Source organism: Cupressus sempervirens, chromosome 9, assembly GCF_028749045.1.
Source record: "Cupressus sempervirens isolate cs-2001-9-10 chromosome 9, ASM2874904v1, whole genome shotgun sequence".
Classification (NCBI taxonomy): domain Eukaryota; kingdom Viridiplantae; phylum Streptophyta; class Pinopsida; order Cupressales; family Cupressaceae; genus Cupressus; species Cupressus sempervirens.
The window spans coordinates 154150551-154167229 of NC_143126.1; the positions used below are offsets into that span (position 1 = coordinate 154150551).

Below are 16679 nucleotides of genomic sequence, written 5' to 3' on the forward strand. Positions count from 1 at the left end.
AAAATCTACTACTTTCAATTGACATTAAAAAAATTCCTAAAACTATAAACTAACTACTAATTACAGGACTTGAATCAAGGTTGGTGAATTCATCTAGTCTAAAGCCATTACAAGTCATTAATTTATCACATATCAAAAGTAGATTATTATTTATCATGGATAAAAGAGCATGATAAGACATTTATAAAGATCGCATGTATACTTAAATCACAACTAACTTGGTTATATTCTTAATTATAATGAAATTTATTTTTTAAATGAAATGGAAAGAAAGGCTCATCTACACCTTTAATGATGGAATAATATTTGTTTCCATATATTGATTATATAATAGCATTTAGAAATCTATAGCATTATCTATCCAATTATAATATTAAAAATAAAATTATATTACAATGTCCAAGTATTTGCATACATACATACATACATATATAAACTCCTAAAAATGATTTATATAATGTCTTAAAAAAATCATAATGATGTTTGCAAATTATCATATAATTCAAGTATACATAATAATCAATATATTTTTTAATATAAATTTTATTTATGACTTAATTGAATAATAATTATACAAATTATAAGTATAATTACAAGTGGATGGAAACAATCAAATTACTATTGTCTAACTTGATTAACCTAATAACAATCAAATATAAATACAAAATTCATCATATGTAAACATCATCTACAAAATAATTTATTAGTAATTAACATTAAAAAATAATTAAAATTTAAACAATCTCTTAAACTAATCAACATAAAAAACATTAAGTCAATAATAACTAATTTAACAAATTTGAAATTGATTCTGAAAGTATAAAAGATAGTACATAAATTTGGAAAATCAAAGCAAAAAGTCATATGTATGAGATGATTTATTCTATCCATACATATCTATAAAAACCAAAAATGAACAATAAAACAAGATTATTAATAAGTTTAGTAATGTCATCTAGTATGGTAGGATTCTATTATTTAAATGCATACAACCCTATAGTCCGGTACAAGTCCATTAAAGTCTTAAAATGCGTTCTAGAAAAGTATCTAACATTCACTTCACACTCTCCAAATCCATGGCATTATATAATTGTCTGCATCAAAAGGAAAATAAAAACCAGAAACTGCGCCATATATTGGCTTTATTTATATTGGTCCATGTTCTTAACTGAAGATCTTAGAGATTGAGTGGAGGATCAAGGTGAACCACGAGAGTCATTGCAGTGGCTTCGTTTGTGAGTACTCCTCTGTGCAGAGCGACTTTGTACTTCTCTTTGCAAGTTTTCTGCACAACCACAAATTAGGTTTGGAATATGAGTTCACAAGATTCAATAGTAACATAGAAGCCAAAATGGAAACTATAAAACACCCACCAGAAGTGATTCTCCAAGATTAATAACAAGAGCATTGGGTATAGAAGCCACAGAGATCCAACGCCCATCTGCTTTTTGAACTTGCAAGCCATCACATATATTATCCTGAACAAGAATAGTAATTGCACCATGGTCCGTGTGTGCGTGAGTCCCAAGAACATTGTCTGGTTCTGGACATGGCGGATAGTAATTTGCTCTATAGAAAAGATTGTAATCTGCAAATTTCTTTTCTAGACCATCAATGGCCATGCCCAAATCCTCAGATATTATCCCCAACAAATGCTTCATAAGTTTGCTACACTCGTCTCCAAACTCATCTATCTTATCTCTGCAATGGGAAAACAAAAGTCCAAACCTTAAAAACTTTTAGATAGGAAATATGCTTGAAATGTTCTTGATTTTAATTCTATAATCAATCTCTTAGATCATATATATCACAATAATGTGACATGAAATGTTCCAAAAACTTCGAACATATTAACATTGGATTGTAAGAACAATATGGATTATATTATAGCAACTCAATATAAGCTTTTCAATGACCTATATTCCGTGGGTGTTGAGGGCCAGAGATGGCGAGCTTTGAGGGAAGGAGGAGCGAGGAAGGCATAGAGAGAATCCATCCAATCAGTGTGTTGTCCTCTGAATCCCTCTGTACGTCCATAACCAGCAATCTGATCTATTTTACCTTCTTCTCGCGCCCATTTCAATTTTTCTTCAACTGGCAGCTCAAAGAACTCTCTTGCTACTCTCCTTGCACTCTCAACCACATCTACTGGAATGCCATGATTCACCACCTGTCATTACAAATACATATTATTACTCTAGAATTTCATTATTACAACATGACAATTTTAAATAGACATATAAACTTGGTATGAAAAGAAAATTGTTATATTGATTCAAGGATTACAAGAACGATGAAACTAATTTATGATAGAAACGATGAATGAATTGTAATTGTTCTATTATATAAGTATTAGATACATCTTATGATTTATTTACATTTATTAAAGAAAAACTGATATCATTAAAACTAAAACTAAGCTAATCATACAAAAGATTACAAGAACTTCTTAATCGCCTTGTTATGTATATAAAATTTTGAACTATATCCAAAAGAACTCGTTAGATAAACTTGCATAATGTTAGACTTAAAAACTCAAATACTTTGATTCACCGCCTGCCATTATAGAAATCTCTTATGATAAGTTATAACATGAAAGAATCTCCATCAGTAGAATTGTAGAAAGGTTCTGAATAAGGAAAAAAAGAAACAATTTGTTTTGTCTAGCCATAATCACCACATCTATCTCTGTTTATACTATGCTTTATCACCTGAAAGAATCCCCATTCCTGGCAGGCAGCAGAAATTTGGTGTTTGATTTGTTGGGGAGTTTGATTCATGTCAACTAAGGGCAACTCCTCAAACACTCTTTCCTCAGAGAGAGACAAATCTTTTCCTCCAACTCTAAAGCCTTGAGGAACTTCACTCAAAGTCTGAACGTAATGATCTACTAGGGAAACCATGATCTCTATAATCTTGTCTTACAACAACGAGTTGGGGTTGTATTTATAGCCATAATTGCATGGATTTCAGAGAAAAATATATATATTTCGTGAGGGAGTTATTCATCACACGTTATTAGACTTCCTCCAAATAATTCACTACTGGACGAATAGGTGTTACGGGCATTATTCGCGGGGAGTTGCTAGTTATTCCTACTCTAATTAGGTCATGTTGGAAATGGTAAACATCCGTAACATCAACCCACTAAACACATAAATGGTAAAATAATGGACCCAGCAACTTTGTGGTACGTTCTTTAATGATTCACTGTCATCATCAAAGGTTATAAATTATTTTCTATTTTTTGGGTCAAATTTTTATTTTGAATGATCCCGTTAGGTTGAAGAATACTTTCTTATTTGAGTATTGTGAAAAGAAATTTCCTACCGGTTAAGGTTAAGATTCTGTTTTAATTAAATGTTACTTATATTAAAGGTAGCAATTTTTACAATCCATAGTATTGCATACATTGTTTTCTCTTATTTTAAAAAAGTTTTGGAAAATATAATAATAAAAGTCTTATATAATAGTATTTATTAATCTATATTATTTTATATATATGTACAATAGTGATAGATAAATTACTTTATATTTATAATTTTATATAAACTTATTTTTTCTTTATTTGCATATTATGCTTACCATTCAAAGCTCCAAAATCTAAATACTTTTCAAAATGACAAGTAAAACAAATAAAATAAGTATATTTTAAATCAAATGGCTATTGCTCTTAATTTTTAACCTTGGATAACTAGAAGATTCCTTAATTTAAAAGAAGATTTCAAAACAATTATATCATTACTATAGGGTTATTGGTCATAAAAATCTATGTAGATCAAGGATATAAAGTATAAGATTACATAGATAATAATATAGTACACCTTGATGGTGTTGATAATGAGGAAATTTTAAATTTTTCCACATGCTAAAAAGTGTATAGATCTACAAACATTAAATTTATTGTCAAACCCAAAATGAGACAATGCAATGTTACAATAGTTGTCCAAAACATTTGAATATTAGCATTGTGTTAGAAAAGTTTGTCATAGAAACAAAAAAAAAAATCATTTAATTCTATCAAACAAAGAAGTTCTTTTGTGCCTACTCTATTTTGAATTACTCTAGGAATTTCTCTTTTGAAGTATTTGAATTAGTCCTCACTCATTCTAAAATCTAATATATATTCGAGCTTATTTTATTTATATTTTTTATATCAGATCTTATACCATTTCTTGTTTGTAAAAATCAAGTTAATCTATATCCAAATTCTATTTTATTATAGTTATAGAATTAAATCACATTTACAAAACTTAAAGTTGGGTCTATCATCTACTCTATTACACTTTAGAAATTAAATATGTGTTGTATCACAATTATGTATTGGAATGGGTACACACACAATTATTTGAATGGAATTGAAATGCTAAAGAACAAATAATTTTAGCAATTTAAGATTTAAGATATTTGACAAATAGAGAAAATAGTGAAGCAATACAATAAGAATATATAAATAGGATAAAAAATGGAAATTATTGTACAGAAACACAAAATATTAAGAATCATCTTGATATAAAAGAGTGCACACAACTCTTCTCTAAGGATTTTGAATTGTGAGATAACTTAGTTGTATGTGTTTCCTATTAAAATTTCTATTAGGACCAAGTAAGGTTGATGCAATTAATGGGTGTCAATCACTAACTTATTCCCGCAATCCTTCCTTGAACTCCTTCTAAGTTCAACCAATACCTAATCCCTTCCTCAAGACCTAATCAAGAGTAGAGTAGTGGCGAATGGCTTCCTCAATATTCCCACTTCAACTTCCAATACCATGTCTATCTTCTAATGATCCTCAAACCTTTAAAAAGGTAACCAAATCTTCTCCACACCTCACTCCCTTGCACCCTCCAAGATCTCAGAATCTAGTACACCTCTTTGCATTCTTTTTTATCATTTCCCAAGTTTCAAAACCATCTCAAAGCTTTTGGGCTTCCTTCTAAGTCAAAACTGCAAGTTTCTCTAGGAGGCCTAATAGGGGTTCTTTCCTATTAGCCCTATCTAACCAATTTATTCATCAAACTCCCAAAACTTCCAAAGAATTTACCAAAATAATTGCATAATAACTAATGGGTTATAAAAACCTAACAAACTCCAAAAGATGGGATCTGGGTTGACTCTCCTTACCCCTTCACTCTCGAGCCCTAGTTTAGGACTAATTAGGACTAATACCACAATTTGGGCTAACAAGCCATCAAAACTGAAACCCACATCAAAAATACTTATGTCAACACATAAGACATCTCTCCACATCATTATCTTTCAAACCTCAAGCATCCATGACCTCTAATGTGCCTTCTATAATGTAATACCTAACTATTTGCATGCTAAGCACACAAGATGCTTAGCTTAATGGCTATGAAGATACTCCAAGCAGGTGGGTATTTTGAAATTAAAAAGTAAAACATTCATATCCATCCTATGCCCTTGGGTGTTTTGAAAAAAAAAAGTAAAACATTCATCTCCATCCTATGCCCCTTCTAGATAGAAAAATTCAAGGTTTTCCACCATGGGGATTAGGAAGGAAACTTTATTTTAGTTCAAATCCTAAGCACGGATTTGGTTAACCAACAAACACAAAATAAATTAGAAGTGCTTCAAGCTTATTCTACATGCCTCAACCTAATTAGTACATTTACAAGGAAGTAAAAACACAACTTTTCACAATTGAAACATGTACCTACTATAACTCTACAAGGAAATCTCAAAATTGTACTTGCTATCTACACATATTTTCCCACCAAAATTACTTTCTTATTGATTCAATCCATACATATCAACTCCAAACCTTTCCTAGGTTGAAGAACATTCATTTATAGGCTATATCTATTGACCATATATATTTACTCCTACTTGTTTAATCAAAATGAAACTATGATTGTTGACCTTCCAAAGTTGCAAGAAAATTTGCTCAACAACAATATTTGTTACATAAAATTTTGTCAATTTTTACAACTTTTCAATATTTCAAATGCCTTAAAATGCCTACCAAAACTTGATAAATCGTACAAGAATTCTAAAAAACATAAAATTGATGATTTTTGGTCAACTCATAGTGTTGACCAACATTGACTAACCTATAACTTGCCCATAGGCCTTATTACAATATAAAAGAAATTTTTCTAAATACATCATAGAGATGCTTGAGATTTTCATATTGCCTTATGTCAACTTGGATACTTATCAACCACCTAATCTATCCAAAATTGAGGTTTGACGACCTTGTTTAGGACCTTGGGCCCCTACACCATACCTTAAAAAACTCATGTCCCTTAAATTGCTAGGTGTTGAAGAGTGGTGACATGCTTCACAATATCTTCCTCTGTCATCTAGATTACTTCAACCTCTGGTAAGCCTTGCCACTTCACTAGGTACTCCTTATAAGTTTTATTTCTTAACTTCTTGACTATCTTAGTGTCCAATATGCACACTAACTGCAATGATTTCTTGGGTGGTAGGTCCTTCACCCATTCTACTTCAGATTCTTCCCTGTTTGGGACTCATGCTATTGTTATCCCCTTTTTATAATGCGAGGTCTGCTACATTGAAAATAGGTGATATACCTATCCCCTATGGTAGTTCTAGCTTGTATGCATTATTTTCATATTTATGTATAATTTTGCAAGGACCAATCCTTTTTAGTTGTAGTTTGTTTCCTAGACCTTTAGGTAACTTCTCTTTATCTAGAAATGCCATTACTAGGTCACCAATTTCTAAATTAATCTCTTTCTTCCTCTAATATGCTCTATCTTTATGCTTGGTTACTATCTTTTCCAAATGATCCTTCACTTGATCATGGATTGTCTTCATAAGTTCCGCAAGTGTCTACCATGTGGCACTTCTTGATTGCATATCTTGTAAATCCCTTAGTTCCATGGGTCCCCTTGGGTAAAACCCATATATTTCCTCAAAAGGTGTTCTTCCTGTTGACCTATTAACACAGTCATTATATGCGTATTGTGTCTGACTGATTACTTGATCCCAAACTAGACCATGTTGTTTTGTTAGGCACCTAAGTAGATTTCCTAAGGACCTATTCACTACCTCAATTTGGCCATTAGTCTAAGGGTGGTAAGCGGATGAATATGCCAAATTATGTGTGCCAACTTTCTTCCATAAGGTTCTCCAATAATGTCCAATGAATTTGGTGTCTCTATCACTCACTATTGTCATAGGGAGTCGATGAATTCTCACTATTTATTTGAAGAAGAGATTTGCAATTTGAGATGCATCACAGTTGCTCCTATAAGGGATAAAGTGAGCCATTTTTTTGAACCTATCAACTACTACGAATACCATATGTACTCTTCTAGCAGTTTTAGGCAACCCAAGAACAAATTTCATACTTATGTTATCCCAAGGTTTTGTAGGTATTGGAAAAGGTTGTTATAACCCTGAGTTAGATGATGTCCCTTTGGCTCTTTAACAAATCAGCCAACTTTTTACATATCTCCTTACCTCATTCTGTAATCCAAGCCAGTAATAGAATCTTGCCACTTGTTCTAATGTATTATCTACTCCAAAATTACCTCCAAGAGCACCATTGTATTTTTCTTTGAAAATGTTTTCCCTCATTAATGACTTGGGAATGCATAATCTATCACCTTTGAATAATAAGTCATCCTACAATACATAATTAGGAAATTCACCATGAAAAGTGTTGGCATAGTCCAAGAAAATTGTGTAAGCCTCTCTAATATCACAATCTTCCTTATACAGATCCTTGATCTACTCCAATCCCACACTTTGTAGCTTGACTTCTTGAATTGCAAGTATCCTCATGCTTAAAGCATCAGCCACCTTGTTGGTAGTCCCCTTTTTTGTGTTTTACAAAGAAAGTGAATGCTTGAATCTATTCTACCCATTTAAGATGTCTATGGTTGAGTTTATCTTATCTATTCAGAAAGCTGAGAGCATGATTACCAATATACATTATAAACTCCTTTGGCATGAGGTAGTGTTTCCATTTCTTTAAAGCTTGAACCATGGAGTACAGTTTAAGGTCATAATTAGAATACTTCTATTTAGCTTCATTTAGCTTCTAAGAAAAACATTATGGGATGATTCTCCTGACTAAGGATTGCTTCTATAGCATGCTTACTAGCATTACACTCCATAGTAAACACCCTATGAAAACTAGGTAGCATTAGGTGGGTAATTTTCCCACTTTCTTTTTTAAAATTTGAAAACTCCTCTCTATTGTTTCAGTCCATCTAAATTTACATGTTTGATTCTGTAAGAATTTTCCTTAGGGAAAAATCACCCAAGACCAATAAGCTCAATAACTAGCACAAAATAGACCAATAGAGTATGATCATAATAACAATATGATATTCAATTGATGTTGATTTGATAATACACTAGGAGTGCCTAAATATAAATGGCTCTATGATGCTTCTAGAATGTCTCGGAGTTAGTAATATGATAAGCCTCACAACTAGGCACATGTCCACCAAGAGTGGATTATCCTCCATTAAGCACAGGAGTTAGTATGATGATGAGAGGATAAGCCTACAAAATTATGTCATAGACACCATGTGCTTAATTAAGAGTGCAAAAAATTGTATTGTCAATATGACAACTCATTTAATTATGCAATCTCCAGTGTTGTAGACACCATGTGCTAGAATAGAGTTGCTTACTCCTATGTTGTCAACATGACAACTTATATGAGTACACAAACTCCTAGGTGTCTAACTAATAAATAATAAAATAATGCATTTATTCTAAGTAAACTTAAGTAAAGTGTAAATTATTATTATTTACACTAACACCCCCCCTTAAGTGAAACTTAGGGGAATGCACTTAAGCTCACAAAAGCTATGATGAAATGCATAATGGGTCTCGGCTACTAGGCCATGGTACCCAAGTACAAAAGTAATGCTCTATATACAAAGATGCAATGCAATCTCTCATATAGTGGAGAAAGAGGGAAAACCTCATGGGAAAAACCCTCCTCCAAAAAGAGAGATAAGTACAATAAAGAAAGATGCATGTATGGGTGGAGTAATCAAGACCCTCACATTATGACATACATCATGCATATACAATAGAGAATCCCTCCATGAAATCCCCCCCTTAGTGAAGGATCTCCTAATGATGAGTGCTTGAATAAAAAAGAGAATCTAATACCTACAAACAACATTTATCCCTTTAGGAAGAAGATACACCAAGTATAGGTGCAAGTATGCTTCCCACTATGGATAGGAAGATTGAAGAGGGTTCCATATGTAGTATGTTGTGGATGTTGCCTCTAAAGTCTACTCATATGTTGACAAGTCCTTAATGAATGTAGATGCCATGAACCAATATGGTGGATGCCTAAAAGAAGGTGGCAAACAAGGGAACATGTCCATGTATGAAACTGAATTAACCTCCAAAGAAAATGAAGCATCTTGATAGGAAGATATGGGAAGAGAAGCAATGTAGCCTCCCCTCAATGATGAATGTACACCCATGAAAGAAGCTCCTTGATCACTGAAGAAGCTACACCATGAAAGTTGAATGATGTTCCTCCTTGTAGTAAGAAATGGTGCCATAGGTGTGGTAGAGAATGCTCCCCAACTGGGAGGAAGAATCCTTAGAAAATATGATGTCTGAGGAAACTGGAAGATAATCTCCAAAGACTAATATAACTCCTCATAAGTGAAAGAGTCCTTCTCTATCTTCTATAAAGAAATTTCCACAATCATGTCAGAAAGATCAAGTGGTTGAGGGTCAGAGTGTGCCCTCGAAACGAGTGAAGAAGTCTCCTCAACAAAGAAAAGATTGATGTCATCGATGATGGTTTCAACTATGGGAGCTACTATCCCACTGAATCCTCTAATAAACTTCCTATAAAAGGTAGCTAAGCCATGAAATATCCTAACACCTCCCACTACCTTAGAACTAGGCCAACTCAAAATAGCTTCTACCTTACTAGGATCCATCTTTAGACACCCTTTTGAAATCACAAACCAAGGTAAACCAATTCAAACTTAAAGAACTCACATTCTTCAATTCTAGGCATGCAAAACCTATATCTAATTGTAATCTTATTGATTTCTCTTGAATCAACACAAAGTCTTCATTTATCATCCTTCTTGGGTGCTAAAATTGAAGTACATGCACATGGGCTCAAACTCTTCCTTACTAATCCTTTATTCAATAATTCCAAGACTTTTCTACTTACTTCTTCATTTTGTTGGGGTGTGAGCTTTTATGCAATTTTATCAAGAAATGTTGCACTTATAGGCACTAAATCAATCTAATGTAATATACTCTTGATAGGTGGTAGTGCTCCTAGTTTCTCCTATACAACTAGTGAAGGGTATTGTCTAAGTAATTCTTCAACCTCTGCAAGTAGTGGTTCACTATTCCTGATTTCCTCTTTTGGTTTATCTATAAGAGCATATCCTTGAAAATTCTCTTCCTTAGTTAACTATAGGAACTCCTTACCTCTGATCATTCTGATTGCACTATCATCTTGGTCTTTCACCATATGATTAGGTAAAGGATCCATCCTAAATTGTCTATCATCCTTCACTATCAAATAGGTATTATTTTCATCATTATGTTGGGCTTACACATCATACTGCCATGGACTTCCTAGGATTAAATGGAAGACATCCATAGGAATGATTTCACATAGAACCCTATCCTTGTACTCAACAAGCTCAAATTCTACCCATGCTTGCTCTCCTATTGTAAATCTTTGACTCTTATTTAACTAAGAGATCTTGTGGAAGGCTAAATGAGGTAATCTCTTAATCTTACACTTCTCAACCATTTCTAAAGACACAATATTCTCTATGGATCCAGAGTCGACTATAATTTTGCACAATTTTCCATATACCTTACCTTGAGTTTTGAATAGGAATTTTCTTTGTGGTGGCTCTATCTTCAAAGGAATCTTCAACATAGTCCTCCTCAGCATCATGTTCTCCCTATAAAATACTGGTGATGCACTCCCAACTTGTGTGGCACTACTACTACAGCAAGCTTCATCATTCATCATCAATTGGTTTCTTCTATCTCTATTCTAGTTAGGAGGATTTTTGGTTTTGAGTGGACACTAAGTCATTGTATGTTCTAGTTTCCACAAAAATATCACTTTAGGGTCCCATGTCCCCTTCCTTTTCCACCTTCATATCCTCTTCCTCTATTAAATGGCCTCCTCTACCCTCTAAATCCCTAATTCCCTCTATGAGATTTTTCACCCTTGTTACCACCTTCATTTTTTTGCTCATTTTTTTGATGCTCTTCTAGCCTCCTTGGAAATTTTCCTCTTCCTCTTTTCTGATTAATTCTTCCTCCTATACCCCTGTTTGAATTCGCATGTCTACTTTTTATCTTTTCTTCACTCTTCACTGCTAACTGGAAGCATTTTTCGATTGTATTGGGGCATAAGATGGTGACTTCTTCCTATATATTGTACCGTAGATCAGTTAAGTATCTGGATACCCTCACACTCTCTAGATCCACCATCCTTGATCTTATGCAAAGCTTATGAAACTCCTCTATATATGAGCTCACATTTAGCTCCTTCTTCCTCAAATTTTTTCTTCTTATGTGCAACTAGACTTCATAGTCCTCTGGAACATAAGTATCCCTTATCATGTTAGACATCACCTTCCATGAAGTAATTTTGTTCTTATCTTCTCTAACTCTCTCCTATTGAATGAAATTCCACCATGTGAGAGCTACTCCTTTCATTCTTGATTGGGCTAGCCTCACTTCCTTTCCCTTTATTATCCCATGGCATTCAAAATGACTCTTAAGAGTCTCCATCCAATTCATTATGGCATCAAGATCCATCTTTCCTCCAAAAATAGGAGTGTTAATGGATTTAATCCTTAAAAATTTGGATCTTTTACGAATGTTGTCTGGTCTGTAGGCATGTAGTCATATTCATCATCCACATATTGATCTTCCTTCTCATCCATCTCTCCTTCTCCTTTGTTAAGATCTTCCTTAATCTTCTCTGTAGTTTTCTCTACTATTCCCATCTTTTTTTCCAATAGTTCTATCCTATCTTTCAATTTCTTATTCTTAAAGTTCCTTGGCCAATTCTACATTTGTCACCATCTTGTCTATCCCTGATGTAGAACATTGATTAGGTACAAACATCCAATCCACAAGCTCCAAGCTAAGCTCTGATACCACTTATTATGTAAGTAATGGGTGTCAATAACTAAATTATTCCCACAATCCTTTCTTGAACTCCTTCTAAGTTCAACCAATACCTAATCCCTTCCTCAACATTCCCACTTCACCTTCCAATACCATCTCTATATTCTAATGATCCTCAAACCTTCAAAAATGTAACCAAATATTCTCCACACCTCACTCCTTTGTACCCTACAGGATCTCAAAATCAACTACACCTCTTTGTACTCATTTCTATCATTTCACCAAGCTTTAAAATCATCTCATAGTTTTTGGGCTCCTTTTAAGTCATAACTGCAAGTTTCTCTAGGAGGCCTAATAGGGGCACTTTCCTAGTAGCCCTGTCCAGCCAATTTATTCATCAAACTCCCAAAACTTCTAAAAAAACTTACCAAACTAATTGTAGAATTAGTAATGGGTTATAAAAACCTAACAAACTCCAAAATATGGGATCTAGTTCAACTCTCCTTGACCCTTAACTCTCAAGCCCTAGTTATGGAATAATTAGGACTAATACCACAGTTTGGGCTAACAGCCATCAAAACTGAAATCCACGTCAAAAATACTTTTTTAAACACTTAGGATATCCCTCCATATTATTATATTTCAAATATCAAGCATCCATGACCTCCAATGTGTTTTCTGCAATGTAATACTTGAATGTTTGCACGCTAAGCACATAAGATGCTTAGCTTAATGGCTGTCAAGATACTCCAAGCAGGTGGATGTTTTGAAAATAAAAATGAAAACATTCATCTCCATTCTATTCCCCTTATAAACATAAAAATTTAGTGTTTTCCACCATGGGAATTAGAAAGGAGACTCCATTTCAATTAAAACCCTAAGCACAAATTAGATTAACCAACAGACACAAAATTAATCAAAAGTGCTTCAAGCTTATTCTGCATGCCTCAACCTAATTAGTACATTTACAAGGAAGCAAAAAAATAACTTTTCACAATTGAAACGTGTACCTATTGTAACTCTACAATTAAATCTCAAAATTTTATTTGTTGTCTACACATATTTTCCCACCAAAATTGCTTTCTTATTGATTCAATATGTACATATCAACTCCAACCCTTTCCTAAGTTGAAGAACATTCATTTGTAGGCTATATCTCTTGACCTTACATATTCACTCCTACTTGTTCAATCAAAACAAAACTCTAACAGTTGACCTTCCAAAGTTGCAACAAAAGTTGCTCAGTAATAACATTTGTTGCATGACAACTTTTTGTCAATTTTTGCAACTTTTCAATATTTCTAATCAAATGTCTTAAAAGTACTACCAAAACTTGTTAAATCATGCAAGAATTCTAAAAAACATAAAATTGAAGAATTTTGGTCAACTCATAGCATTGACCAATGTTTATTGACATATAACTTTCCCATAGGCCTTATTACAATATGAAATAATTTTTTCTAAATGGATTCTAGAGATGCTTGAGATTTGCATATTACCTTCTGTCAACTTGGACACCTATTAACCACCTAATCTATCCAAAATTGAGGTTACCTTGGGCCCTTGCACCAGAGGTGAGATAAAAAGAAAAAGGAATTATTTTTATTTCTAATTTCCAATTCTTATTCAAAAAATTAAAGTTAAGTAAAAGAACCTAAAATAGAATCCTTTTTAATAAATTGGGTCTACAATCTAGGAACTAAATTAGATATCAAAACTAATGAAGATCCAAGTCATCTAGATTTTAACATAAATATATTCTATGAACTCATATTTTTGGAAGTGTTGTTATTTGGATCTAGAAAGATATCGATCTAAAACCTAAAGAACATATTTGAGTCACATTGAGTGGAACATTGATGGATACTCAAGGTGAGTGAAGGGTAGAGTTTATCTAATTATCTAAATTCTATTATTCTATAGTAATTTTTATATGATGAAAGTTAAAGATAGATCCAATTGTATTTTAAGGGTACTTCATATATCACATGGGAAGTTCATAAAGGAAATACATCACCCTATAAATTAGGTAACTTATTTTAGAATTTGTATTCAAAGTTTTGATTGAAAGTTCAAATAGCCTCATCTTTAGGTAAATTCATTCAACCTATTGTAATACCCCAAAATTGGCACATTTCCATGTTAACCAATTCTTGGCTATTCAATCATTCCTAAGTCCGATTTCACTAGTCAATTATGATTCTAATGCTCGCTACTTGACCCAAGTGTTAGATGCAAAAAAACCCTAATCTATATTTATCACACTCGTTATTTAATTCCTAGGTATTGAATCAAATTAGCTACATTAAACCTATTGATTAAGTTTACTTTAATTATAAGTGTTCATACTTTAGTTAAATTAAATTACTTCTTTAGATACTGTAAAAAGGAATTAAATGTATTTAATTTAATAATGTCCTCATTTTAATCTTTGAATTTAATTATTCAATTAATTAAAGTTTATGCAATTATGAGGCCACATCTTATTTTATTAAATTAAATATCTTCTCCAAAATCTTCTCTTTAGTTCAGAAATGGAAATTCTAAGTCAACTAGAACTCGAAATGGAATTTATTCAGTTAACTCGTTCTCACACTCAGAAGAGAGTCAGTTAACTCTTTCTCACACTTAGAAGAGAATCAGTTAACTCTTCATCATACTCAGATCTAAAACAGTTAACTTCATCTGCACAAGGAAGTTTCCATTCTGATTGAATCTCATCTTCAATCTCAACTGCTCATTCCAATTGATCTCAACCATCAATTGATCCTAGGATTCTATTTAAGGAGCCCCCAAATCCTCATTATAGAGTTTCAATTAATTGTGCATCAAATCTATGCTAGAATATTTACTCATTTGCTCATACATCCATAGTTTAATTTCTTGCATTTTTAATCTCATTTTAGCTTAATATGTATTCATATAGTATAACTTTCTTTCTTTGTTCTTAGATTAATTGCATCTCATCTAGCATAATTTACATTCTCATTTAGCTAGAAATCCTTAGTACTAGAGGTCTGGTTGCTAGCTTCCCATTCTAAGAGCAAGGGCAAAATCCATCTAGTTAGGAGGCAACAAGTTGACTTTCCAAATAGTTTCGAATGAACAACTCAATATTCCTTCCAGGATGATTTCACATACAATGATCGTGTTGAAGTATGGTTGATTATAGGTCATAATTAATGCATACATTTTTGGCACCCACCGTTGGATCAAGAAATCAAGTTTTCTGGCCTCATTTATTCTATTTTTTTGCATTTTTATTACTCTTTCACTGTCATCCATTCAATTTTCTAGATTCTCGCATGAGAAATCTCATTTTCACATGAAGAACTAAAGATTTTGCCCCTTCCATTACACTTCCTTGTGCAAAAAAATGTATAAATACGTGGTTTCTCATATAGTACACATCATTTTCTCGTGTGGGCCTGTGCATGATTTCGTGTGAGATTTTACATCAACACATACAAATACAATTTTTAGAATTCAATTTTATCATTACATTTTTGACTAATAGTTTTCTCTAAAGAATCTTCTTTCTGATTTCTAGTTTTCAAACAACTTGACAGTGGTTTGCATGATGTTTTTTGAGGACACCTTATCAAAACACTTGAGACATGTATTGATTGTGTGATTACAAGACATTTGTCAAAGATACCCATGTTGAAGACTCATTTAAAATCCACTTAAATGTCATGTCTTCTTTTATTGCTTTTTACACATAGTATAAATAAGGCTTGTGAACTTTGTAGGGTACAAGATAGTGGAATAGATGGTATGCTCTTTACTACTTGGAAGTGATGCCCATGAGTAAATCAGAAACCTAGAAGCCTCTGAAAGATAGTACCTAAGGGAGACAAGCAAGTTAGTGGTTCTCCTATATGAGTCTTTTCTATAAAGGGATGGTGATTTCCTTTTAGGAGGTCAAAATCTTGAGAAAGGAAAAGTTAGGATCGATTAATCTATGCTCTTTCCCCTTGAGGGAAATTAGAAACTTGGACTCTTAGATCCAAACCACTAGTCTAAGTCAACCTTTAGAGGGCCTACTAAAGCGATCCAACCTCCAAGAATGACCCAAGTGAGTACACTCCTTTTATTGGAGATTCCAACTCACTATAATAAAGAAGTTTTATAGAGTGAAAGACTCCAAAGCCATATTAATTTCCTCTTCATTTTGATATCACATATCAAGAAGAGGATCTATAAAATGCACTGGTCGGCACTGATCCAAGTCTTGCTAGTCAAGTGTGTGCACTTAGAGATGTTGGTTTGGTCTACTAGCCTCAATTTTATTTGTGAAGCCACCGGGGGTTAATATGAATGGAAGCCAAGTAAAAACCTCTTAGTTAGTTGCTACTCCATTCACCTCTAAAAGGGGTCATAATCTTCATGCAAGGAGGGGGAAGAATCTCTCCTATAGATTTTCACCATAGGCATGTACTTGGGCATTGGAAGGTGGTATATGCACTTGAACCCTGCCACAAGGGTGTTCATTTAGTGTATATATTATTGATCCCTTGGAATACAACAAAAACATGGGCGCCCTCTAGTGGGTTGACATGGCTATGTGA

At 33.1% G+C, this 16679-nt stretch overlaps 1 protein-coding gene across 1 annotated transcript; it reads right to left on the reverse strand.

The window, feature by feature from the left end:
* Positions 1-1129: 1129 nt before the first annotated feature.
* Positions 1130-2903, reverse strand: LOC149537968 (protein LATERAL BRANCHING OXIDOREDUCTASE 1-like). Its single transcript, XM_089802283.1, has 4 exons — positions 2712-2903; positions 1917-2170; positions 1374-1701; positions 1130-1285 (listed from the first exon to the last, which is right to left on the reverse strand). Exons 1-4 carry the CDS (start codon positions 2901-2903, stop codon positions 1178-1180), a joined length of 882 nt encoding a protein of 293 aa, XP_089658409.1. The 3' UTR covers positions 1130-1177.
* Between the last annotated feature and the right edge of the window lie 13776 nt (positions 2904-16679).

Coding starts and splice junctions, on each gene's coding strand:
- LOC149537968 (XM_089802283.1), bottom strand. CDS start 2,903: ATGGTTTCCCTAGTAGATCATTACGTTCAGACTTTGAGTGAAGTTCCT. Junction 1,702..1,916: donor TCAACACCCACGGAATATAG/GTCATTGAAAAG, acceptor TTCCCATTGCAG/AGATAAGATAGATGAGTTTG. Junction 1,286..1,373: donor ATCTTGGAGAATCACTTCTG/GTGGGTGTTTTA, acceptor GTGGTTGTGCAG/AAAACTTGCAAAGAGAAGTA.